The 27,856-nt window shown below is 36.3% G+C and overlaps 1 protein-coding gene across 3 annotated transcripts in view; it reads left to right on the top strand.

Annotated features, from left to right (window-relative positions):
- Nucleotides 1–366: 366 nt before the first annotated feature.
- Nucleotides 367–27,856, top strand: part of LOC132303546 (peroxisomal ATPase PEX1) — a 41,790-nt gene continuing 14,300 nt past the window's right edge. The window contains exons 1-15 of one of the 3 annotated variants that reach the window (XM_059800861.1): nucleotides 367–698; nucleotides 2,158–2,331; nucleotides 4,521–4,620; nucleotides 6,063–6,551; nucleotides 7,508–8,263; nucleotides 12,301–12,392; nucleotides 14,832–14,905; nucleotides 15,036–15,258; nucleotides 16,619–16,712; nucleotides 16,854–17,008; nucleotides 18,419–18,649; nucleotides 20,984–21,184; nucleotides 24,744–24,869; nucleotides 24,963–25,024; nucleotides 26,537–26,654. In XM_059800861.1, coding sequence (XP_059656844.1) covers nucleotides 501–698; nucleotides 2,158–2,331; nucleotides 4,521–4,620; nucleotides 6,063–6,551; nucleotides 7,508–8,263; nucleotides 12,301–12,392; nucleotides 14,832–14,905; nucleotides 15,036–15,258; nucleotides 16,619–16,712; nucleotides 16,854–17,008; nucleotides 18,419–18,649; nucleotides 20,984–21,184; nucleotides 24,744–24,869; nucleotides 24,963–25,024; nucleotides 26,537–26,654 — 3,093 coding nt within the window. In that variant the 5' untranslated portion in view covers nucleotides 367–500. Of the gene's footprint in view, nucleotides 699–2,157; nucleotides 2,332–4,520; nucleotides 4,621–6,062; nucleotides 6,552–7,507; nucleotides 8,264–12,300; nucleotides 12,393–14,831; nucleotides 14,906–15,035; nucleotides 15,259–16,618; nucleotides 16,713–16,853; nucleotides 17,009–18,418; nucleotides 18,650–20,983; nucleotides 21,185–24,743; nucleotides 24,870–24,962; nucleotides 25,025–26,536; nucleotides 26,655–27,856 lie in introns of those variants that run through there. The other 2 variants (XM_059800852.1, XM_059800865.1) reach the window with 2 other exon arrangements.

Raw genomic sequence — 27,856 nt, 5'->3', positions numbered from 1 at the left:
TTAGAGTTTCATCTTTACTTACAATAACAATAATATTGGTCATTTTTTATCAAGTTAAAAATAAAGAAATTTACCAAAAAAAAAATTTAAGAATAAATATATAATAAGTTTTCGTTTCATATCCCGTCAAAATATATGACAAGTAAATACAAATCAAAATTTGAAATATTACAAAATTATTTTTTTAGTAAAAAAAAAAAATCTGCTCATTAGAACTAACCGCACAGGTTGAGTGAGATTTGAGAACCGGATCCTAGGTGGCGCTCTGTCCGCCGCTCGATTGAGCAGCGGGACAGAAGCGGAGGGGAACCTGAAACGTAGAGGATCCGGTCCTCCCACAGCTCGCTTAGAAGATTGAAACGCCTCGGGAGTAACAAAACCTTCTGTTGCGTCAATTCGATCATCATCCCTCGTCATTTTTTCGGACACTGCCCACTTTCTCTCTCTATAAGTATATCAAGAGAACAAAAATCACCATCCTCTAGCGAAGCGAAGTTCGGATGGAGTTTCAGGTGAGAGTAATCGGAGGTTTAGAGAGCTGTTTCGTTTCTCTCCCACTGCTTCTCATCCAAACACTACAGTCCACGAACTCTGGCTCTCTCCCTCCATTTCTCGCTCTCGAGCTTCGGTCTCGCAACGGGGATGATCTCTGGCACGTTGCTTGGTCTGGCTCTGCATCAAATTCGTCCGCTATTGAGGTAATTTTACTAATTTCTCAGTTTAAGTTCGTTTGAATTTGTTTACTTGAATTCACTGAAGTTTTGAAATTCTAGCTAGTCCCGTGTTGAATTGTTTATATAAATGAGTTTGCATATATGATTTATAGAGTAGAAATTGCTAGTGTCGCCGGAATTTTTGAAATGGAAGTTTTTAGGATGCGTCAAATATGAGAATTCAATTTGTTTTGTGTACGCGTAGCAAGATGTCACTTTTTAGTTTTTGCACTGGCTGTTCCAAGGACAATCATGAAAACGACTGAAAAATAAATCATGCCTCACACAATACACAAAAATTGACGTATACGCTACATACCCTACGTCCACGGTCACGGTGAAGATTGGCGAAGAGACTTCACTATGAGAAGGCAACAGGAGATTTGAAAGTTCTCAAGCCCCCAACCCTTTGTCTCTCTCACTCTATTTCGGCTTTCAGTCTCTCCCATACTTACACCACTAACCCTAGTACAATATACTGGGTTACAACAGGACTAAAACCCAAGACAAAACATGTCAATTTTTTTTTTCCCTGGGTCAAAATAGGAACAAAAACAGATTCACATTGGCTTTAATATAATGGCTTCATATAGCTTGTGCTGGGAGACCTTTTTTTATTTTTATTTTTATTTTCAATGAGATTGAGTTAATTACTAATAGTTTCCAAAAAAATAAAAAAATTGATGACCCACTTGATATCGTGCCTGTAATCTTGTTGCTCTATATGATATTAATTTTGACGTGTTAGTGCATTTGTAGGTTTCAAACTCCATCTTCTAAAATCCTAATCGTGATAACTTTGCCTTGAATGAGAAATTATCTTTGTGGTTGTAACTATGGAAGAAAAGTATATGAACTGAGGTCTATTTAAAGAAGGGGGCATAATTGATACAATAATTGCGACATGTTTTAAGTACTCTGTGGAAAAAAAATAGATAGGATAGAGTAGAAACATTTGTATAAGTTCAAAGAATCCTTGTTTTAAAATCTAAAGCTGATACCAGATGGCTTTAATACCAAGCTTGTCTTTGACCTAAGAGTATGATTCTCTATAATCAAATATAGGTGGAAAAGGTAAAAAATGATGGATGGAAGAAAAGAGTGAACCAAGTTCACAATTTTCACTCTCTAATGTTTTACATCGCTTATTAATGGAATTGACAATTACAATCAAAAGGTGCATGTAATCTCTGCATTGTATGTATCATGCATGCAAGTGTCCTGTGTATCACATGATACTCGAAATACTAGTAATTTTTTTGAATGAATTGTATTTTATTGCTTCCTTAATGTTTCTTGAAATGATTCTTCTTGCTTCTCCCATCGGCAATTAAGTTATTTTGTCAGTCTTTTAGGTTTTTTCACATGCCTTTTCAAATTGTGCACCGGATATTCTTGTTTTAATATATCTCTCTTACATTTCCTTTCATGATTGCCTATGTAGATTGATCAACAATTTGCAGAATGTGTTGGTCTTTCGGATAATACTACTGTTCAAGTACGAGCTGTTCCTAATGTGCCGAAAGCTACTCTAGTGACAGTAGAACCCCATACCGAGGATGATTGGGAAGTTTTGGAGCTTAATTCGGAGCATGCAGAGGCAGCTATTTTGAAGCAGGTTCTCAATTAACATGAACTGAATGTTCCATTTATGTTATTTTTATTGACTAGCTCTTCCCATATGATAATACCTTGGGTCTGGTCAGTGCCTAATAACATGTTATGTAGTTTCAGATAATTAATCTCCCAAACAGTCCTTTTTTGGATCTAAAGTTAACCTGATCCCTGACAATGTAGATATACAGTAGCGTGGAAAACTGGAAAATTTCCCTGACACTCTGCAGTTGACTACTTTTGAGCATTGTTTCTCCTAAAGTTAGACATTAGACATGAAGCAGAGGGCAGAGGGCAGCTGGAAAAGTGCTTATAAATTGAGTCATCATCCAAAACTTAAAGTAATTGAATACGAAGGATTTTAAGACTCGGTAGACAACCCAAAGTAGGAAAATGTAGAACAATTATACCGGACAGTTCCAGTACCACCAGACTTGCACAAGTAAAAAGCTCACCGGGCAGCCCATTGTACTGTCGTCCATTGTGGACTTTGATATGGTAGAAAATATAAAGTTCACGCAGATTATGTGATAGCGCAGTAGAATGCCATGCATTAAGATGTGAAACATCAAAAATCCGACCACATCTCACTATCTCAGACTGAATTTCTTCAAATATGATGCATAAGAAATAAGAACTCTATAAACGGCATTTATGAAGCTCATTTCCTTTTGCAATCTATACTTGAAAGGATTTGGACGTTTCATTACCAACACATCATCAAAGTCAAGGCTAGTGACTGAAGTTCGATGATGAGTCTTCAGTGCCTAATTAACATTTTATGTAGTTTCAGATAATTAATCTCCCAAACAGTCCGTTTTTGGATCTAAAGTGAAACTGATCCCCGACAATGTAGATATACAATAGCGTGGAAAACTGGAAAATTTCCGTGACACTCTGCAGTTAACTACTTTTGAGCCTTGTTTCACCTAAAGTTAGACATTATCTGGATGCATATCATGATTAAACTATCACTGCTCTCTGCTACAATTGTATTCTGATATGATGTGAAATAAATTGCTATTAAACTATAAGCAAAAGAATATGCCTTGAAAAGGCATATGACCGATATTGTTGGAAGGAATAGAAAAAGAAGCTACAGCTTCAAGATTCTTAATGATAAAATATGTACTGGTAGTGTCCCATTTACCAGTAGAGAATAACAACTGATTGGAAAAGGCTCATCTTTTCGAGCATTTTTTTTAATTCGTGATTAGTGTTGATGGTTTTATTATTGTTTATTCAATAAATTGCTGGGATTCAATGAAGCATGGGCATAGATATACGAACATGACATGGTATGGGCACACCAATGGCAAATTCCGAAAAAAATGAGCTACGGATAGATGGCATGGCGATATATGTAGGTACAAAAAATTTGAAAAGTATTTTTCCATAATTTAAATAAAAAAGTATTGTTTGTCATAATATATATATCTTGCATGTTTTGTGACAATCAGTTATTGTTTCTCAAATTAACTTGTCTAATATTACGATTCTCTAACCTAATGTCAGAATTCTCTAGAGTAAATGGAGTTAAGTTATATTGTCATGGATTTGGAGCCAATTTCGTCCCAAGAAAGAATTAAGTGTTGGTCTCATCTACGAGGTGCTGGAGGGGTAAACTGGTGATAGACTTGACCTTTGCTATTTTTAAATTTTTGTTTTATTTTTTTTATTTTTTTGCATAAAATGATTATTATAAGACTCGAACCTGCATTCTCATGCTAATCAACCCTAGTTTTTACCATTGTGCCAAACAACGGTCCCAAAAGCATCACGCAGTGTTAGTATCATTAATCAAGGGTGCTGGAAGCACAGATTACCTCATTCTAGGAAGTGACTCCCTCAGACTTGAATACACTTTCTGATGCTTTCTTGCCTCGGCTTTTGCCACTGTACCATGTAATTTTTATTATATATAATTGTTAATTGTCTGAAGTGGGGTTAATTGTGAATTGGTTGATATTTCTTGATTGTACATCTAAAATCTTGTACTTTTTGCTGTAAATCTGATAGCCTATTTCTCAATGCTTCTGAAGAAGTTCATAATATCTTTCTCTTCATCTGTTCCTCTATTTTCTGTTAAATATTTCTATCCTTTTTAGCCATGGAGTGAATTGTTTTCCACATTTGGACCGCAACTTCTGCCTAAATTTTACATTAGTAAACTCCATCTTTTGATGAATACAGGTCAGAATAGTTCATGAAGGAATGAGACTTCCTTTATGGTTGCATGGGCGCACTATAATTATGTTTGTTGTGGTTTCGACCATTCCAAAAAAACCGGTAGGTAAGATATTATTTACCACTTCCAGTTTTCTCTCTGTTTTTTTTTTTAAGCAACATTTCTCTCTATGTTGGCCTGCGCTGGTTTTTTTTTTTTTTCCCCGGTAAATGCATGCTCTGCTTAGTTCTACTAATGTTTATGGAACAGTACCTGGTATTAAAGCAATAACCAAATGGGTATACAAACTATATAAGTGAAAAGTGGATTGGCAGTGGGGACTTATATTTGTAACATTAATATAATTTATTAAATGCAGAACAACTTAATATATATAGTTTTATAGGGCTAAACTACAAGTGAAAAGTGGTGGGTGGAGGATTAAAGCGACACAATTAAGGTAGGGGTTGTGAACCAATAATTCCAAAGTCACAGGCCTTAGAGTTTTGTAGTTGAACAGTGGAGACAGTAACCCTCCCCCCCCCCCCCCCCCCCCCCCCCCCAAAAAAAAAAAAAAAAAGAGAGAGAGAGAGAGAATTCAGCATTTATTATTTGACCAACAAAGCCATTCAGTAAATTTGATCTCCTTTTACTTGAATGGGTCAGGGCTATGAAACCTTAGGCACTCGCTAAAACCTTCTAAAACTTGAACCGGTCAATGTTGTCGACAAATATGGCCCGACTTACATTGAATAGAAATTTTTTAAGCTATTCATGGGCTGGATTATGACCTACAAAAAGTCTATTAAGCCAAGAACTTGATAATAACTTCTAAAAATATATTATATCCGTTAAACAACAAATCCCTAAAATCTTAGAATGACTCAACCGATCTTGTATAAAATTTGGAAACAACAATTTCCACGACCAATCACGTAAGAAAGCTAGACACGAAATTTTACTGTATTACTGATGCAGGTTCTTCTGCATTTCTAGATATATTTGCTTCATATTAAAATCATTGTATTTGAAAGGAGGAGATGTCCGTTGAAGTTTTACTAGACATGTGCCGTTACGGCAACTGCAAATGCTCGTTTCAGTTTTGAAATGTTTCTCTCTGCTGACTTCTGCTATCATTTTTTCAAATGATTTTAAGTTGGAGCTCTTTTATTTATTATGTTGGTTAAACACATCCTTCTGATTGGAGTATGCATCATCTTCCTTCATCATATAGCTTATCAGAATTGCTTCTGGTTCTGTCCTCATGTTTTAGCTGCAATTTTTTTTGACTCTAATATATCAAACTCGTTTTAAACTGGTGAGATTGAAATATTGTTACATTAGTGGACAGTTTTTCCTTGTCTGTTTGTTTCCTTGATGTTATGATCCTCTAAATCCAGGTCTTGGTGATATGACAATGGTATTAGTTACTTTTGGCTGTGAACATGAACCTTGTAATGGTAGAGATGGATAATTTTGTGCACTCGCATAAATATCATCATTGTGTTGTTGCATTTATATCGTGAATTTGTTAAATGAAAGTCTCTGATCCATGAAATTGTTTTCAGTGCAACTAATGCCAGGAACTGAAGTTGCAGTTGCTCCAAAGAGACGGAAAAGGAATGTTGATTCTTACGAAGATTCCTGCTTCCAAGCTTCAAATAAAGAGAATTCTGTTGTAAAGGCGCTGTTGCGTGTCCAACGTCCAGACAGTAGATTGATTCACAAACATGAGGTCAATGGGGTTGAGCTGGGGGTGGTGCTCACTTCTATTGTCTTTATCCATCCAGAGACAGCCAAAAACTATTCATTCGATTCTCTCCAGCTGGTTACTCTAGTTCCTCGATTGCCGTCGAAGGAAAGCATAAAGAATGAAATAGATACCTTAGGAAAGGAAAATGGGTCAACTGCAAAAGAAGTTAACAGTGGAACTCTAACTGACAGGAAGGGTTACCGTCAGGCAACTGTTCGTCTTTTAATTTCAGAATCTGTGGCTAAAGGACATGTAATGATTTCTCAGTCTCTTCGTCTTTATTTGAGAGCAGGCTTACACTCACGTAAGTAAATTATTCTAGAACCTGATAAGCATTTTATTCACTGTATATCAATGAACCACTATTAATTCTTCTTACTCTTTGATCCTATTGAAGTGTTGATTAACCTTGAACTTCTCCCCTCTGTACATAAAAGAAAAAACAGAAAAATTCTTTTGGGTTGCTCTATCTTTCATGCATATGCATTCAATTTGTTTATAGATATATGCTTACATATGTAAAAGTATTATGTATTGAAATTTCAGCAATTCAATAAAATTACTGAGTACCATGGAAAGTAATGTCAGTTTTTCAGTTTTCCTGACATATTTCATTTCAACCATTGATCGGTACTTGACTGTAATACAATTTAACTAATTTCAGTTTTCATTTTTTCTAACGATTCTTCGATGATTTGATTCCATTTTTAACCAATGGTCAATATTTAACTATTACAAGATACATTTACTTGTGATTTAACTACAGCAGTGAATTTCTTGTTGCTGGTTATTTGTTTTTGTTTTCTATTGCATTTAGTACGCCAAATTCAATTATACAGCCTATGTCTGGAATGAAGTTCCTTGTTGTTGGACTTTTAAACCTTCGTAATATGCTTTGAGTTGGACTTTCTGGGTTTATTCAAGGTTGTAGCTAGTCAATAAGTGCTTATATATCGGACATAAAAAGCCGTCGTGTTCTGCAAATTCGTTCTTTTCACAGTTTTTTTGATAAGTTAATGAACTACATCTACTCTGTGTAAATTATCTAGAATCATTCTCATTTTTGCAAATTTCAATAATAAATATCACATTTCCATGAGTTCTAGTGGTTGTTTGTATTCCTATTCTAAATGAATCTATGCTTTTTTTGACATTTTGTGGTGACACAATGACATTTTTAAATTTATTCTATAGTCCTTATTCTCCATCTTGAATTCTTAATTTAATTGCTTTGAAATGAGAATCCTCTTATTTTTCCAGGGATATATGTGAAAAGATGTAATATTCATTTGAAGAAAGACATTCCTTTACTTTCACTTTCCCCTTGCCAATTTAAGATGTTTGGGAAGAATAAGGCTTTTGAGAACAATGGTCCAGAAGGTCTTGATAGTCGTATGAATCATAAGACCAAAAATATGCTTCTCAAAAGCAGATCCGGCACTGATATGGGTATCATTGATTGGTCAAATCATGAGAGATTTGTGGCAGCTCTATCTGATGAATCTCCTAATATTGGGGATGAAGAGGCTGTTGCTAAGTCCAAGTCCAGGAGGGGAATACAAATCCTGCTTCGTGCATGGTATTTTGCTCAACTTGACGCCATTGCTTTAAATGTGGGACAGGAAATTAATTCATTAATTATTGCAAATGAAACTTTGCTTCACTTTGAAGTGAACGGTCACAAATTTGGGATGCCTGGAAAGGTACAGTTATTGTCAGATGGTTACATGGAGACCAGAAATAGAGTTGAAGAACCATCATATGACATCCTATACGTTCTGTCCACACCTGAGGAATCTCTGCACGGTGAAATGGTTAATGCTCATGAACTTGCTTTTGATGAAGGAAACAAGAGGAACAATAATCTGGGAAGCTTGGAATTGTTACTTGGAAACCTGCGCTTAGGTGATGGTGTATGCTTTTATCCCGTCAAAGAGAGAACCTTTCATATGGACTTTGATTCGACCATTTCTTCCTTGAGCTGGATGGGAACAGCTGCTGCTGATGTTATTAATAGTAGGTACTTTTTTTTCTTCACAATTCTAAATGCCCAAATGCATTTAGTTGTCTGATAAGTTTATTAATTTGAAAATTTTGTTATCCTTGTTTAAATGAAAAATCTTCTTCCGCCTTTGTTAGAAACCCCCGTTTATTGTCTTCTATTTTAGCAGGCGTGGTGGGCATGGTCCACAACCAAACTCATGTCTTATTGTACCTGACACACATATTTTGCACAATTTGTTGTATATGATGGAAGGAACGGCACCCTAGGCTCTGATATAGGCTTTGATAGGTGAACATGTCTTGAAAATTCTATGCAACTAACTTAACAGAAATTTAACATTTAACTAATCGATCAATCACCATATATAAACAAAATATATTACTCAAATCTAGATAAAAAAGCAATATACAACACCAAATTTACATGAAAAACCCCAAATGAAAAAATCACAGTATTTAGTGCAGGCAGAACCAATTGGTATGAACAAAAATGTCACGTTGTAGGTCTCAATTTCTTACCCTAGAATCACCTAGGTCATATACGCTGAATTAATTACTTAGATAGTTGGACTTCCCATGACTTTAGTTTAATTCAATAAAGTTTGCAGAATTTTGGATTTTGACAGATCAAACCCTGTGATTGCCCGACTGAACATCGAGTGATTTATAAATTGGAAAACAATGAGGAATGATCATTGTCTCGATAGGTAGAACCTCTTCATTGAAGAAAAACAAAAAGCAACGATTGACAGACCGATCGATTAGATTCTTCATTCGATGGCTTCTGGAGTATGTTCGATAGATAAAATTTGTGGCTTGATCAATTGATCATTGGCTGGAGAATTTTGAAGCTTACGAAATTTTATATTTTAAAGGATTGCAACTTTCTCTGGTATAATTAGGGTTTTTTTTTTCCTTAGTTGGTACTCACACACACATGCCTCCACTGAGGCTCGAACCCCTGACCTTCCTTTGGGAAGTAGGGGTCTGGTACCGCTATGCTAGGTGTTACAAGGGGAGACTTGTCCCACATCGGATCCGGATGGGAAGTGACATGGGTATAAATGGGTGGGTATGCAGCACTACCCAATAGTTCGAGCTTTTGGGTAAATGGGTAAGCGCCCACCCGTTACAGTTGGTATCAGAGCCAGACCCAGTCCTTGATCTGGTGCCACGCCGGATTAAGGGGAGACTTGTCCCACATTGGATCCGGATGGGAAGTGACATGGGTATAAATGGGTGGGTATGCAGCACTATCCAATAGTTCGAGCTTTTGGGTAAATGGGCAAGCGCCCACCCGTTACACTAGGCCACTGACCCTCCGTTGGTTATAATCAGAACTTCTATATTGACTATTGATTGACAACAACGTTCAAGGGTGAAAAAATGGTGTGAGTTTGGATGAGAGGTAATTAGGTGATTCTAAAGGTTAAAGTTTGATGCCTAGTGTTAGAAACCTTTTTTCTATAATGGATTGCTCACGACTGAATTGAACGTTCCTGTGATTTTTCCCTTTCTAGGGTTCTCCACATAAAAATTGGTGTCTCTGTTGTATACTTATTTACTGTTGTGTTTATGATTACAATTGAGGCACATGGATAGATGAATTTGATCAAAATTAAAAAATAATCAGTTCAAACTAAAATTCAAAAGTAAGTTTTTGACAAATAATATCCATAAAATTTATTAACTCCTCCCTCTTGGCCTGAATTGGACTGTGTACACTCTGTACCAGTTGTTCCCTCAATTGTACTAGAGCAGATCTCTCAACATAGAGGGTTGATTCTTGGGAGAATCTTTATTTTACTATGGATCATAAAGTAGATGCTGCTGATTTTAAATACTATGATTTTGTGCTATCTTTGATAATTTAATGCATGACAATCTTATGCCTAGTTATTTGATTATAGTTTTGATTGTGACTAGTGAAGTTGAGAAAAATTTGCTGAAGAATGATTCTCTCTTTTGATTCCTTTGAAAGTGAATTAATGAATTTCGAATTTTTGCTAAGTAATGACTTAGATTATTAGGAAGATGACAAATTTAGATTTGCTTTGGCTACATACAACTTTCTCTTTACCTACAACAGGTAAACACAGAATTGTTGGAAATAGTGATTGTAATGGAGCTTGAAATAGAAAATATAAATTACACACTTAAAAATCAACAATTCTTGTTGCAAAACTTGATGAAGAGAATGAATCTTTATTTAGCAGGGTAAGTTTTTGGAAAGAAGAGGATATTCAGTGAAAGGAACTTAATGAGATATCAAAAGCTTAAATTGATATACTAGATGTTGAATTTAAGAAGACAAATAGCATTCTAGGAGCATTTGAGGATGAAAGAAATTAGATTGTAAATGTATTAAGATTTTCGAAAAAGGTAAACATGCTAATGTGAAATCTAAAAAAGTTTGAAGAGATTGTAAAGGCTCCTCTAATCATGTGTTTACTCATCATTACTGTTCTGGAAAAAGGTCACATAAGACAAAGGTGCTTGAGAAGAAAAGAAGACCTTAAGAAAAATGAAAGGATTGAAGTCTCTCTAAAAAATCATAAGAATTCTGAAAATAGAAAGATTTCAAACTCTTCCTTTAGTTAAGAAGAAAATGAAATAAAAGCACACAAAAGTACACAATCGAAGAATAAAATTTGTACAGGAAAGAAATCTATAAACCTGATGTACAAACTGTACATGTGTCAGGTATATGCATTAGAACGTTAAATCCTTAAACCTCATGTACACGTGTCAGATACATGCATGTCTGTATGTGTTGGAACATTGAAATACTTAAACCTAAGGATTCCAGTACAAAGCTAATAAACTTACTGTTGTATGTTTTTCTTTAATTTTTTTGATAAATGATGTTTTTTTGTAACACAGAATGTTCAACATTGGTGTTTCACTCGTTTTGAATTCACAATGTAATAGGATGAACATAATAAGAGAGTTTTATGTAAAATTATATAATAAACTTGAATTATTGCATATGCTTGCTAGTTGCATGTCGAATTATATATTTAGGACATGCATCTCATACCCATATCCAAGTTTTACGTGGAATGGGGGCTTTACAAGTTTGGACAAGGCCATCTAACATACAACTAGATAGATTAGATCCGGATGAAGCTGTTGCTCTGCGGCGATGCGGACTCCGGAAAAAGACTAATATATATATATTTTTTTCTTTCTTTTAATATCTAGGCGCTTAGGGTGAGCAGTATGTTACCCTAATTATCTTAAATTTATATTTAGATACATAAATACTTTATTTTTTATACTTATGTACATAAATACAATGATATATATATATAGTCATATACTCATTGTATCCATATCCTGATTTTTAGAATTTGTTATATTGGTCTTTATCTCGTGTTCTATATTTGTGAACCATAACTGTAAAGTGTGTAAACATGCTTCATGGCCCTCAACAATTCTTAACGGGGTGTTTTATTGTGAGTTGCGTGCTTTCTCAGAAAACTAAGAGCAGGCCAGGAGGAAAATATGTGAGGGAATCTTAATTGCGTCTTTGGGGTTTGGCTTCCAGACCTTCTGCAACTACCAATTAGCTGGGCAACCTCTTGGGATGAAATTTGTCTAAGAGATATCAATCTAATCCAAGACCTGTCTGTTGGAATGTGGTGAAGCGCATCCTCAGCCAGGCACACAAAACGGGACAAAAAGTACTTTCTACAACTATAGTTGAAGAGTACAAGTTGCTCCTTTTAGGGTTCATGTTAGTGGTTTAATAAACGTATTTTTTGATGAAGTCACCTAGGGACCTATCAAAGGGTAAGGCGTTTATGGAGTCCTCTCACAGCTGAAGAGAGGAGTGTTACCATAAGTGTTTCTGTTGCCTTTTGCTGATCTTTTTTCACTGATGTTTCCCATTGTTCTTCAATTTGAATGGTGTACTTCCTTGAATATTATAGTTTTAGTTCTGACACATTCTTTTATGTAGTATTACATGATATCTATGTTCTACCCAAACCTATTCCATGAAGGAAGCCTTGGATTTTCCTGACATATTATTCTTACATCTGCAGGGTTGGCAATGTTATTGTCTCCTGTTTCTGGGATGTTGTTCAGTGCTTATAAACTTCCTTTTCCCGGACATGTCTTGATATATGGACCTCCTGTGAGTTAGTCTCAACTTCAATTTTCTTTTATTTGGTGACAAAATGGTTGATGGGAAAGTAATCTCCTTGTCAACGCTAATATGACTGCTGGGGCACTTATTGAACAAAACATTTTTTTTTTCTTCTTTTTTGAGTATATTACACAGTTTATCTTTCTTTTTTGGCATTTTTGCCTCTATGGTTCAGAGCGTATAAAGTTTTTTTTTTTTTTTTAATAAGTGAAATTGTATTAGAAAGCGTTGAAAAGGGGAACGCATCCCGAAAGCTACACAAAGGCCAAAGCCAAGAGGGGCCTTAAGGACTCAAAAAACCCAAAAGAGAGAGCTAACAATAATAGATTTTATAGCCCCAATAGAAGATTCCTCTCCATCCAAGGATCTTCTATTCCGCTCCTTCCATGAACACCACCAAATGCATAAGGGCGCCACTCTCCAATAGCCGCAAGTGTGGGATCCCACAAAACACCCTCTCCGAACATCCATCAAGCCTCTCGAAGACCGAGGCATGACCCACTGAACACCAAACAAGACAAGGTAAGAACCCAGCAATCATAGGCCACGGGACGGTGCAAAAGGAGATGGTCAACTGACTCTTCATCCCTCTTGCACATACAACACCGGTTAACAGTCACCTGCCTTTTCATTCTCAGGTTATTGAGCGTCAGAATCTTGCCCCACACTGCCCTGTAGACAAAAAAGGCCACCTCGAGCGGAGCCTTAGAGCGCCAAACCATGGGACAGTGCAAAAGGAGATGGTCAACCGACTCTCCATCCCTCTTGCACATACAACACCAATTAACAGTCACCTGCCTTTTTGTTCTCAGGTTATTGAGCGTAAGAATCTTGCCCCACACTGCCGTCCAAACAAAAAGGCCACCTTGAGTGGAGCCTTAGAGTGCCAAGCTGCCTTCCACTGGGAAACAGACCTGGGAAAGCCCGAGAGGCATCTAAATAGAGAGGGCACATCAAAACTCACGAGAGGAAGGTACCCAAACGATAGAATCCGGGCCAACCACCTGACGATACAAAAGTCCCAAAAAACCAATGCCGTCGTCCACTTCCCAATAGCAAAGAACTAGTTATATTGGTGACTAGGAGACGGCAAACAACTCGCATTTTTGTTATCTAGGTTGAATTTTCATCAGGGGAGACATTGGCATGGATGCTGCCATTTATTCTAGTTAAAGTTTGAATGATCTCGTGTTTGTAGAAGTAGTGAGGAAGAGGAAGAAAGAAGAAGAGAGAGATAAGAATTCTGTAAAGGATGAGAGTGTATTAGGGTTTCCCACACCTCTCACCTATTTGTATATTGGGAGGATAAAAATACAATAGTGCCTTGATGAATAAAAGAAATAACAAACTCAAACTCTCTAACAGTCCTTTTTGGAGCCTTGTGATTGCTCAAGACCTTTATCAAATTGAATGGTGTTTTCCATTTTTGTTGAAGTTGGGTGCTCCAGATCTCACTTTAAAGTCAATTTCGCTTATTAAACTCCTCTCCCAACTTCTTGGAAGTCTGCCAAATGAAACATTTTTGCCATTTAATTTCTTCTATAGCTTCATCATGGGTTAAGAAGTTATGGTTTTTCTTTTCCGTGCTTAACGCTAATGTTCACACGGTCAATCCAAAATCCAGTAAAAGAAGGATTGCTGCAAGTAATAGGGAAATTACAGAACACATGGTCATACCTTATATTGAGAATGTAAGTGAAGCTCAGGATTCCGGCTTTGCAGTCAACTCTACAGCTCAACCTACATGCACAATCCTAGCCTGGTTAATCTCCCAGCAACACATTCAAGTCCTTGAGAGTGTGTTTGATTGACTGCAAAGAAACTTCCAAGCCAGGAGCTAGCTCAATGGAATGTGTCCATTTCAACCGATGAAATTCTGCCTAGATTTGGACAATTGAGCAGAGAATTTTCTAAATACTAAATGATCTGTAAAATGCTCCAAGTGTTCTGTATTCCCTTTCATTTTGTTTTGGTCCCTTGACTAGATGAAAATCTTTGATTTCTTTTTAGTGATTCATTTGAGAATGTAAGTGAAGCTCAGGATTCTGGCTTAAGCTCATGTCTCTTCCGGTTGGAGTACAGAGTACTCTTATTATCAACTAGTCATGTGGATTCCAGTTGCCCCACAAGTGAAGTTTCTTTTGTTTGTTAATAAGTTAGTCTAGTGTTACAAGTAGATTTAAAAGCTAAATTCATAAACAAAATGACATATATGTAGCATAATTGTTTATATCGTATTTGATGTATATTGTTACTTCTTGTGGAGAAAAATCGAAAAATAGTTATGAATCTGGACATTTGAGATTGTTATCAAAACCAAAATTCATGAGCTATTACAATTGTTGTTAATACTGTATCTTGTTCATTAAACATATCTTATCTGATTTGACAGTGATTGAATCTCAGATATGTTTTTTACTGCGTTAGGGTTCTGGAAAAACATTATTAGCCACTGCTGTTGCAAAATCTGTTGAAGAAAACAAGGACATCTTGGCACACGTGTATGGACTTATTTTATGAATTCAATGTTTTTTTTTTTTTTTTTTACTTATCAAAATTTTTTTTAATTCAATCATGGCACCGGTTTTGATTGTGAAATCTATCTATAGTCAACGGAGGTTTGTTTCGCAGAGTTTTTGTATGTTGTTCCAAACTTGCTTTGGAGAAATCGTCAACTATTCGTCAAGCCCTTTCTGGCTACATATCTGAAGCTTTAGATCATGCACCTTCAGTTGTCATCTTTGACGATCTTGATAACATTATAACATCATCCTCTGATTCAGAAGGATCTCAACCTTCATCCTCCATTGCTGCACTTACAGAATTTCTTACAGATATTATGGATGAATATGAGGTAATGCTTATATATACACGGGTAATTATATTGTTTTCATTTTAGTTTATTGGTACCATGTTTTTCTAGAATGTGGCAATAACCTAATTCTGTACAGGTATTGTTCAGTTATGTTACGTGCATCAGTGTTCGCTTCATGCTTGAACGTTAAGAGACTACAATCATTAGACATTGAGATGAATATTGGTTTCTTAAAGATGAATTTAAGCTACTTTTGATGTTTTTTAGAAAACAATGTCATTATTGCAACCCTTGTTTGGGAAGAGAAAAAGTTGGTTGTAACTTGTAAGTGGGTTTTATATAAAGCTGATAAACATTTAGGGCAAAAGATACCGGAACGCCATTGGTATATCTGCTTCATCATAATATCTGCTTCTTTACCTTATAGGAACACTTTCCATGGCATTCAGGAAGTCCTTTTATTCCACACATCAATATCTGTTTCATCATAATAATATTTTCAGCAAATTGTAATCATTTTAGAAGTTCGAAGCTTTAAAGGATTGAAAATATAGAGTATGATGCTGTTTCTTGGTTTCCCAGGAATATAGCAGCAATAATTTTCCATGCCCTTTGACTTACAAGTTACAACCTTAAACCTTGAGCACAGACTTTCATCAGACTGCTGATCATTATTTTAATGTGAGCTTCACTTTAGAGATTTATTCACCAATAGTTTACCTGGCAAGGGTTCTATGGAGAGCTTTTGAGTCAACTGACCTGTATTTTCTCTTCATTTGTCTCTCTTGCTGGATAGTATCGTAGGGAAGCTTTAAAACATATTTTCTTTCAAACTTCAATTATTTAGTTTCTTTGATGTATGCTTTCTTGTTTTAGCTGCTATGTCAGAAATAAATTGATCTGGTTGGTGAACAAAATAGTTTCTCTTTTATTCATATATGCCTTATTTTCGCAGAGTTATGAACTTATGACTATATTGCCATAATGCCATGTATTTCTGCTATACAAAGAGTAAAGCTAAAATTCAAGGAGCTATATTCTCACTTTTAATTGGTTGTGTGATCAACATAATTTCTATCTTTTCTTCTTTTAAGGGATATGATGGGGAGTAATTTTACTCAAATAGAATTAATTTGTTAAATATTGCATAAAAAAACGTATAGGTCCAGATTATACTGGCTTTACTGTTTTATTTGGTTAATAACGTGCCCTTTGCATTTTGTAATGAGGATTGAATTTAGTTCAGCTACTTATATGAAATAAATACTTGTTCAATGTAGTGTAATATATCCTACTGATATAATGCTATGAAACCATGTGTTCAAAAATTTTCCAAGAAGTTTTGGTTACCTTAACGCTCCCGGTCTGTTAACTAATACAATTTCTTTGTACACAACAGGAAAAGAGGAGGTGTTCATGTGGAATTGGCCCGATTGCACTTGTTGCTTCTGCTCAGTCTCTCACGAGTATACCACAGTCCTTGAGCTCTTCTGGTTAGTCACATTGAATTATAGTTGAGTCCCATCCTTTACTTGGTAGTTGGTACAGTGCATTTGATATACCGCACTGGTTTCCCCTTCTATGTGATTTTTCATATTCTAAATCTTCTTTTTGTGAATTTTAATTCAACTCAGGGAGGTTTGATTTTCATGTCCAACTGCCTGCTCCTGCTGCCTCAGAACGTGGTGCATTATTAAAACATGAAATCCGGAAACGTTCCTTACAATGTTCTGAGGACATCTTGCTAGACGTAGCCTCCAAGTGTGATGGATATGATGCACATGATCTGGTATTGGGCTCATTTTGAAGTTTATGTTAATGCGTGATTGCAAAATCATTTTTCAGTTCAAATGTTGATTATTATTGTATTAATTTTGCATTTCCATCCTTATGTACAGCATTTTGATGTTTGAGAATTTCTGTTGTCTATAGATACTGTATTGATTGGTTATCAGTTGTGATACTGAAGCATGTTTAGTATGCCATTCTTATCATGTAGGCTTAGAAATCCTTTTTTACAAGTCCAAATAAGTGGAAAAAATATAATGTCTCATGATATTATCACCATAAGCTTATTGGTTAGTTCTGTTGCATGTTGGTGGTCATTTTCTTTAGGAACACTGACTCTTTCAGTCACCTTGATGCCTTGCATTAGAGAATGAATATGCTTGGTTTCTTTCTAAAGAGTCGCATTCAAGAACATATAGTGAATTCCTGTAATGGGGTGCAGATTGATGCGTTCTCAGGATAAGAGGAATTTTTCGGTCGAGAAGTACCTTCATGTTTTGGGGGTATTGTCTGAAGAATCTAAAATTGATGTACTCTGATACCAACTGAGATATTAATCATTGCCCAAGGCTCTCACACGTTAGAGCAGGCGTTGTTCCAAATTTGATCTTGAGGAGACTTTGCTCCTCTTGCCAAGATGATTAACACTGTCTTTGTATTGTTGCGGCCTCTATTTGACTGTGGTCCCTTTTTAGCTCATTGCGAATAATACATGCCTTCATGAAAAACTGCATGAGGAAGTTTATATGCAGCCTCCTCTTGCTCTTTGTTATATATATATATATTAATGGTCCTCATGGCTACTTGTGTTCTCAACATAAGTATTATGTAATATCACAAGTATATAAACATATTTGTAATTGCGCTTTAGTGCTTGAATGTAGGTTACCAGTGCATGGATAAGAGTAATGTGGGAGATGAGAGTTAATCTGTGAAAAGCTTTTGGGGTTAATGGCAAGTATTAAGACATAGATAATGCTATATTGTAGCACAAGTTAACAAATAGCTTGGTTGCTTTGGTGCTATGGGTAGCTTTTCAATCTTTGGTTCAACTGTTATGGTCTACGAAACTCTGTTTTTGAATGAAATACTATCCTGAAAGTAGTGAAAGTTACGAAAACATTCATAGGGGCAGTTGTTCAATCTTGGGATCTACTGTTATGGCCTACAGCATTCAGTTTTTGAATTAAGTACTATTCTGCAATTAATGTAAGTTACAAATTTTCTGGATTAAAAAAAAAAGGTTACGAAGTTTTGGTTGAAGTCTTCAAATTGCAATCAGACTATATTGGCAGTGCTCAAAAGTTCCTGTTTGCAATCAAAATCTCTGATTCCTGGTCAGATCGCGAGTCAAAATTCGACTCATTTGCCCTTAACGCGGAAATCGTTATAATCAGCTACGTTGTTGCAGGAAATTCTTGTTGATAGATCTGTTCATGCTGCCATTGGTCGATATTTATCTAGTGATCTGGCTTTTGGAGAGCACGGGAAGCCTATTTTGGTTAGGGATGATTTTTCACAAGCAATGCATGAGTTCCTTCCAGTTTCCATGCGAGACATTACTAAATCTGCTTCTGAAGTTGGCCGCTCTGGTTGGGAGGACGTTGGAGGACTTATGAGCATCCGGAATGCTATCAAAGAGGTATAAATTTGCATGCTTTGTGTACTAGTGCATTTAAAAATTATTAAAAAATAAAAATAGGATTTGTTGGGGTTTAGATATTGGTTTCAGTGAAAGGCCTGGAATCGTTTTTCCTGCTTTGTGTGTCTTTATGGTTATGCACTCCTTAACATTTAGAAAAGGGTGAAAAAAGAAATATATGTATTTTTATTTTCCATTTGAATTTTTTTGAGATTGATGGAAATTTGAGGTATGACTATCTTAAACTGCAAAAATGCGTGGAGACATTTCTTTGTGGCACTTGAACTGTATCAACACATACCAATAGGCCAGTGGCCTGGTAACTGGCCTAGTAGTACCAGGTCCCTACTTCCCAAAGGGAGGTTAGGGGTTCGGGCCTCAATGGAGGCATGTGTGTGTGAGTACCAATTAAGGAAAAAAAAAAAAAAAACTGTATCAACACATGGATTTGAATTTGGCTTTTCCTTCTGATCTTTTTGATATTTCAGCCGGTTGCTTGAACCTATGATAAAGAATATATGGCATCAAACATGGATCCCTTTTTCAGAACTGATGTTGCCGTGTTTGATTAATGAACATTGAAATGCAGGTGAAAGTAATGGTTTGTGCATGTCTATAAATGCATTCATCGTGGTTGTCTTCGTCCTCCTTGACTTTATCCCAAACAAATGGGGTTGGCCACGTGAATTCTCTCTTTTCATTCTATTCAATTACAAGCCATGTCTCTTCTTATAATTAATTTTATGAAGTAATTTCTGATTACTTCATCCCAAGTCAGTTTTGGTCGGCCTCGCTCTTTCTTACCTTCTATGCAAACTAATCTTCTTTTTTTCACTAGTGCATCTATACGTCTACATTTTTTGTCCCCACTGTCTGTACCAACTGTGGGTACCAAGCCCACAACCCCAAGTCTAGGTGTAGCCACGTGCCATTCTCCGCTATGTGGAGGAGGGTTGCTGATCGCCAAAGCTGCAAGGCAATGATCACCATCACGTGCCCTGGAGCACACAACCTTGACGTCTAAACAATGAGTTGATGACCTCGTGCAAACATATGCCCGTCACTGTTACTTGCAGAATGCAACCACAGAGGGCCTCTCTAAGGATAAACCTCGGGACGAGTTTGAGGTCCTTGAGGAACTCCTCTCTACGGATAGACCTCGGGGATGAGTTGAAGGCCTTCGAGGACCTCCTTTCTACGGATAAACCACCTTGAGGAAAAAAGGCTTTCGAGGAGCTCTTTTCTTATGGAGAAACCTCGCGCTCCTCTCTACGGATAAGCCTTGGGGACGAGTTGAAGGCCCTTGAAAAATGAAACGAAGGCTCTTGGGCCCCCCGGGGGTCTCGAGTCCACGATCACTAGCAGGAACCTAGGAGGAGTTGGCCTGGTGGTTAAGTTTTGACAGTGGCCAAAGGGGGTCCACCGTGCATGGTGAGGGAAGCACTTTTAGCTTGTTGGACACCCTCCAGGAAAGATAGTCTCCTTGAACAGAAGAAGGATTCGGACACCATCCAGGAAAAGACTCGCATTTCAAGCAAGTCTTCTTTGTGTTAGGAGTTATAAATGCACGTCCTTTACCTTACCTAAATTATTGTGACAATATAGTTGGAGCTATACTGTTGTTTCATCATGTCTTCTCTTCATGGTGCCCTTTGATCAGACTTATCCGCAAAGCTAGTAGTTGTAAAAGGAGTTAATCCACCATTTATGAGGGAGGAACAACCACAATAGAACAACCTTATTCAAGGAAGCTCTTATCCCCACCTAAACTTGTTCTAACCTTATTCAAAGTGAAGACTAGGCTCAGATCTCCACCTAGGCCATTTTTCTCACTATGGGCCCATTGAGAATAGTCCATTCCTTATCTTTTAGAACCTGACACCTACACCACCTAAGCCTGCTCTCTTTTATTTTGCCCCTAATAGGTTCTACTCCTAATCTCTCCCTTACACTTTGATTAAGTAAACCTCTCTTCTAGTCACTTGTATGATCCATTTATATATATATGCATTCAATCACTAATTGTTATAGAATAGTCGTACTCACGCATCCCCCTCACACTAATTTTTATAGGATCACAATACATAGGTTAGGTTTGCTTTCTGTGTCAAGGTTGCACCGATTCAATGAACCAAAAATGTGTCTGATTGTTTTATATAGTTGTTTGAATTCTATCATTTGTCTTTGACATTACTAACTACTAGAGTTCTATAACATGATTTTTATGATGCGTTGTAATATGACGAGCAATTTTCAGCTTTATCTCATACCCAATACTTTCATCTCAATTTTTTTTTAAGCTTTCTTAATATTGTATTTTGTATTCTGTGTTAGATGATTGAATTACCTTCAAAGTTTCCAAATGTATTTGCACAAGCTCCTTTACGGCTGCGGTCAAATGTTCTGTTATATGGCCCTCCTGGTTGTGGCAAGACACATATTGTGGGTGCCGCCGCCGCCGCTTGTTCGCTAAGATTTATCTCAGTGAAAGGGCCTGAGTTGCTGAATAAATACATTGGTGCTTCTGAGCAAGCTGTAAGATATAATTAAGCCTTGTTACTATTTTTTGTTGGTCTATTTATATCATGGTGTTTGATGATCCTCTTACTTGGGCAGACATAAAAACAGCAGGTTGTGATACTTAAATCGTGTAATGTTTAATATGCTAGTCTTGATGCTACTATTCAGTTCTTATTTCTTGGTCCATCTCCTAGAAAACTTTTAGATAGTTATCTATGTCTGACGGTACTCATCTTTACCATTTGATGTTTCAGTTGCTTAGAGTTGTCTAGTGTGAAAAGAAACAAATCAAATCAGTGACTTTGAAGAAATATTCCTTTATTTGGAAAAATGTATGATTCACGTAATGATTATAATGGTCATACAACAATAAACACAATCACCCACCACCTTATTCCCAGCTTTTAAAGCTGGCTATGCGATGCTTCATAACATATTTTATTTCTGTATGTTACTGTTTAGATCTATTTATTTGATGGCCAGGACTTTGAGTTGCTTAAGATTTTAGGATATGTGAAATAGATTGAAAATTAATCTTTTGTAGATGATATAAGATTAGAGTAGATGAAGCTTGACACAGATACATTAATGAAATCCCTAGAAAAATTAGCTCGTTGGAATTTTTGGATATCAATAAGAAGATAGAGAGGAAAAAATGGGCCAGGAAGTAGATGTGCAATTAGTAATGTCGATTGTCACTCTTGTTTCACTCTTTTTCTTATTTAGATCTCATGCATCGTATTTATATGTTTATGACTTCCTTAGCAAATAAAAATCTTCTAAGAACAACACTTAAAAGTCTAATAATCTAATAGGATTCAATTTTTTTGAAAATACTTATATGAATATAGTGGTAAACAAACCGAAGAAAAGACTCGTAACTGGATTCAATTTGGGTACTCTAGAATGAGCTACTTTTAGAAAATAAGAAGTATAAAAAAAATAGGAATTCATTAAAGCAAGAATTCTACAGGAGGACCATCAAAACGCGAAATAGCACCCACCTGATTCTTAATAATCAAGTCCCTTTTGTGTGGACTGCTGCTTGGGGTAAGATCTTGACTCTGGACAACTTGAGGAAGAGAAGACAAGTCATTATCAACCGGTGTTGTCTATGTATGAATGATGGAGAGTCTGTGGATCACTTCTTCTTGCATTGTCCCGTGGCTTATGATTGCTGGAGTCTTATTTTGGGTCTTTTTGGCGTCCAGTGGGTTATGCTTCGGACCTCAAGGGACTTTATTGATATTTGGAGGGGCCAAAGGGTGGGAGCGCGTGTTCGCGATTTTTGGAGGGTGACCCCCCTCTGTGTTTGGTGAAGTCTCTGGAAATAGTGGAATAGATCTTTTGATGGGGAGGAAAGCTCCATTGGGGTGTTGAAGTTTTCTATTATTTGTTCTCTTTTTAGTTGGGGGTATGGGGAGAGATTGTATATCTTTAGATGAGATTATGGACTTTTCGGGGTCTTTTGGTCCATAGGTCTTCCTCCCTCCCCCTCTTTTTTTTTTGGGTTTTTTGTACAGCTCTTGGGACGTGTTCCTCTTTTGAATGCTTTCTAATACATTTTTACTTATCAAAAAAAAAAAAAAAAAAATTAACGTTATAACCAAATGACGAGGGACCTGCATAATAATTCTTGAATCCCTCAAGTATACATTTTGCTCTTGTTTTGGCTATGTTCATTTAAGAACTTTAAGTACAAAGAATACCTCAAACCAACCCAAATTTTCCTTTCTTGTTAATGTTCCTTGCAAATGGGTGCCTTCCTCTCAAGGGAGGTTCGAGGTTCGTTCCTATTCCGTTGTCTATATGATTTTCATGGTTCTAATTTCCCTTGGAAAATGGTGTGGCGTTCCAAGGCTCCCCTCAGAGTGGCCTTCTTTGTTTGGACTGCTGTTTGGGGCAAGATTTGGACCCTGGGTAATTTGAGAAAGAGAAGACAGATTACAATCAATTGGTGTTGTTTGTGCGAGAGGAGTGGCGGATCTTTGGATCACCTTCTTTTGCATTGCCCTATAGCTCACAACTGTTGGAGCCTTACCTTTGGCATTTTCGGCGTCCATTGGGTTATGCCTCGGTCCTCGAGGGGGTTGATTGATGCTTGGCGAGGCTGTAGTGTGGGAGCCCACGCCCGTGAGTGTTGGAGGGTGGTTCCCCTTTGTGTTTGGTGGTGCTTATGGAAGGAGCGGAGTAAAAGATCTTTTGAAGGGGAAGAATCCTCAGGGGCCTTGAAGTTTCATATTATTAGCTCTCTTTTAAGTTGGGTTTTGGGGAGAAATTGTATATCCATTGATGAGTTTATTGATTTTTTGGGTTCGGTGGGTCTGTAGGACCTTGTCTCGGGCTTCGGCCTCTGTATAGCTCTTGGGACGCGTTCCCCGTTTGAACGCTTTCTAATACATTTTACTTATAAAAAAAAAAAAAAAAAAGTTCCTTGCAAATGTTCTTATATTGTATTATAAGCTTATTCATACTGTTTGAGGTTGTCATTAATTTTACGTACCTTTTCTACAAGCTACTACAAGAGTCATCGGATATAAATTTTTTATTTCTTGTTTCAGTCAGAGGAGTTAATGAGGAGACTTCTACATTAGAAAGGTGAATTAATGTTGCATAAAGAAAAGATAGTATGTCCAGTGCATTGCTATACTTTATCTTATCTTTTAGTGGTTCTCTAAGCTAAAATGTGCTGATAAATGAAGCACAGATACTTCTATAAGGGTATGTATGCGAATTGTTGCTGTATTGGGTATTGATACTCCTTAAGTACTCGCAGATACGTGTCCGATACTTCCTAAACGTATTGATAATCAGAAAATCCATATTTTTTAATTCGAATAGGTATCACGTATTCGACACTTTCCATCCTTCGAGACACATCTCTAATAGGTTCTGAACATTTGAACGTAACTATTCTAAATATAATATCATAGTATAATTGATAGGAAAAGTATAACAAGAGTTCCAAATGCTTACAAATTTTACAGAAATACAATGAGAATATATAATACGTGAGTGAGTCCAAAGTTGATATGTCTATGCAATTTAACTCTTAGCGCTCTTTTTGTTTACTCCCTCCGTCCCTTATTAGTTGTCCATCTTTGGTTTTATAACTTTTTAAGGGGACAATGCATTAGTCCAAAGTTGATATGTCTATGCAATTTAACTCTTAGCGCTCTTTTTGTTTACTATTTTTTTTTATTTTTTTATAAGGGGGTATTGGTAATAGCATATTTTATAACATGACAAATATTTATTATTTTATTATGCATGGATGCATCTATATTTTGATTTTTATACTTATCTACAGTGATAAAATATATACAAGTATATATTGTAGCCTGCCAAATCTGTATCCTATCATCTGAGGATTTATCATATTGTTATGTTTATATCATGTCAGTATCCCGTATTGTTTCAGTATCCCATATCTGTAGCCATGCTTTATAGGTGCTTATCTATTTGTTGCTGAAATAGTCTGAGCCTTTATTGGTGAAATGTTACTATTGTGAAATAATTATTTATTAGAAGCCTTGTAATGGTTCAAAATTCTGATGCTCATATTTGGTTTCAGGTTCGGGATATATTTTCAAAGGCTGCTGCAGCAGCACCATGCCTTCTCTTTTTTGATGAATTTGATTCTATTGCACCAAAAAGAGGCCATGACAACACTGGAGTGACTGATCGTGTTGTTAATCAAGTCGGTGTTTTTTTCCCCCCTTCTGTTGTACCACTTAGCTATCCTCACAATTAATTTTCTCATTGTAGTTTTTCCTTCCTTTTTCACTCACAGTTTCTTACCGAATTAGATGGTGTTGAAGTCTTGACCGGTGTGTTTGTGTTTGCTGCTACCAGGTCAGCTCCTCTTCAGAAAATATTACGTCATCCATAAATGCTTAATATGAATACCTTGAAGCATTCTGCTGGAGGAAAGTTTTCTGTCTAGTAGTAATACATCCTGTTTATTGATGGATTATGCCTAGCAATATAGTCAGTTTACTAAATAATTATGCCACATAAAATTGAAGCCTCGTATGTTTTTTTTACTTCTCAAATCATTATTTATTTTGATAGATAAGAAAGATTTCATAAAAACGCTCAAAAGGGGAGCGCCCCCAAAATACAACCACCATCCATGACGGCACTATAGCTTTAAGCTATCAACAAAATCCAAAAGACAATCCATTGACATACAATCCCGCCCATTTACCCAAAAGAATAAAGAAGAAAGTATACTATACTTAAGAGCCCAAATATGAGACTCCACTCCCTCAAAGTATCTCCTATTTCTCTCGCGCCACGAACCCCCTCCAAGCATCTCCTATTTCTCTCGTGCCATGAACCCCCTCCAAGCATCTCTGACTCGGCTCTCCACTGTACACCCTCTCCAAGCCTCTAGCAAGTCAACCGTAGTTTCTGAGAACACCCATGGAGTACCAAACGCAACCAAAAACAAAGACCAAACATCCCTTGCCACCGAGCAATGAATGAGAAGATGGTTGATAGATTGCCCCGTCTTCTTACACATATAGCACCTGTTAACCACAACTTGACTTCTTCTTCTAAGATTATCAATAGTGAGGAAGCCTCTTATGTTTTTTTACTTCTCAAATCATTATTGAAAACATAATCATCATTTCACAGTGTATTAGAGGTTTCATGGCAAAAAGTACCCATAATTTAGAAATCCTGCAACAGAATCTCAATTCATGTATAGGAGGGACATTAGAGTGTATATAAGTAATGGTTTGATGCTGCGTTGCGCACCCCCGCGGGGGGGGCGGGGGGGGGGGGTTGTCGAGGGCCCTGGCCATTTTGCTCCAGTAACCTTCATAAGGTATTCTAACCTTGTTGGTTCTAATGATTTTGTGAACTTTTTCTAAATTTATAACATTTTGTTCAATAAGTTCACTTTTGAGACATTTTAATGCTACAACTAAGGTCTTTTATTCTGTTTTTAGTAGTGTTTTATGTGACCTTTTTCAGAGTCATAATATGTAGCAACATGCTTTTGCACATCTATTTTTATAGTTTACTTTAGAAGGCTTTTCAATTACTTCTTTCTAATTCTCTTAAAAATACTTTATAGTTTATCAATCTTATCTTGTAATATTTCATTAAATTCCTTTGACTGTGCAGCCTATTGTTCTAAAGCTTTATTTTGCTAAATAACAGATCTTTCACTTCCTTTAAGTTTAGCAACTAGAATTGTTGACTTAGCTATTTCTAAGATATGTTTCTCATATTCAATCTTAGCTTTTAAGATTTATTTATTTATTTTATTTTCAGAATAGTTTCTAGCAGATATCTCTTCATTTATTTCATGTATTGAATGCACAATGACCTTTGTATTTTTGAACCTAACAGTAGACCTGATTTACTCGATGCTGCACTGTTGCGACCTGGTAGGCTTGATCGCCTTCTTTTTTGTGATTTCCCATCAAGGCATGAGAGGTTCGATATTCTTACAGTTCTTTCCAGAAAGGTCAGTACTAATTATTAAATATATCATAGCTTTAAATTCCATTCAATTGTATATGCTGTAATTTGTAGTTTGTGTTTTTTACTTTAATGAGGTAGAAGACTGATTAAAACCCATGGTTAAGCGAGAAAAATGCCACAATATGTGGCCTTTAAATGTAAGTTGCTTTGTAGTTCGATTCTCCATCGCCATGGTCTCACGGGAATCATTACTTACAAAAGAGGCACCATATTCTTGGCCCACCTAAGTCTAACGTTCACCCAAGGGTCAAAATCTTAATTTGGAGTGTTTTTCCAGTCAATTAGGATTTTGGAAAGGGAAACGTTTTGAATGGAAACATTGGAAACTAAAGTAAAATTATATAAATAACTTATCAAAAAAAAAAAAAAAAATATGAATAAAGATCAGTTAGGTAATTGGTTAAGTTAATGTGTTTGAGGTGTACAGATCTATTCCCAGAAGAAAACATTAGGGTAGAGCTGAGGAATAAGTGAGTGTGAATTTGTTTTCAGCAAGGAAAAATTTGAATAAGTTGTTGGATAACATCATATGATTATCTACTAAGAATACATGAATAGAATAATTCAAAGATAATTTTTTTCATGTAATGTTGAATTACTATAACTACGTATAGGACTGATATATAGACATTTTAACAAGATGGATAGATTGATGATGAATGCTAGTGGGGGTTTATTCAATAAACGAATACCGATTATGTTAAAAGGAAAAGTATACAGAACAAACATTAGGCCGGCTATTTTATAGGGAGCGGAATGTCGGGCGCTAAAAAAGAAACACGAACAACATATCCATATGGCAGAAATGCGAATGGTAAGATGAATGTTAGGAATAACTAAGAAAGATAAGATTGTTAATAAAAGGATTAGGGAATAATTAGGTGGTTTGGACATATTCATAGCCAACCTATAGATGCGCTGGTGAGGAGAGGGAGATTGATTTGCATAGAAGGTAAAAGACTAAGAGGTCGACCAAAACTAATATGGAATGAAGTGATGAAAAATGTTAAAAAAATTTAAATCTAGTAGGAGAAATGACTTATGATAAAAAATATTGGAAAAAGAGAATCGTGGCCGACCTCGTTGGTGCGGGATAAAGGTAAGGATAATGATGATATAGACATTTTAACACAAGTTACAAGTAAAACTACAACCTAATCTTACCAAAAAATAACAACCTATATA

The sequence above is a fragment of the Cornus florida genome, unplaced genomic scaffold, assembly GCF_030987335.1.
Source record: "Cornus florida cultivar Cherokee Brave unplaced genomic scaffold, ASM3098733v1 CherokeeBrave_3.0.0_Hap2_Chr01, whole genome shotgun sequence".
Classification (NCBI taxonomy): Eukaryota; Viridiplantae; Streptophyta; class Magnoliopsida; order Cornales; family Cornaceae; genus Cornus; species Cornus florida.
This window is presented reverse-complemented; position numbering and strand designations above follow the sequence as displayed.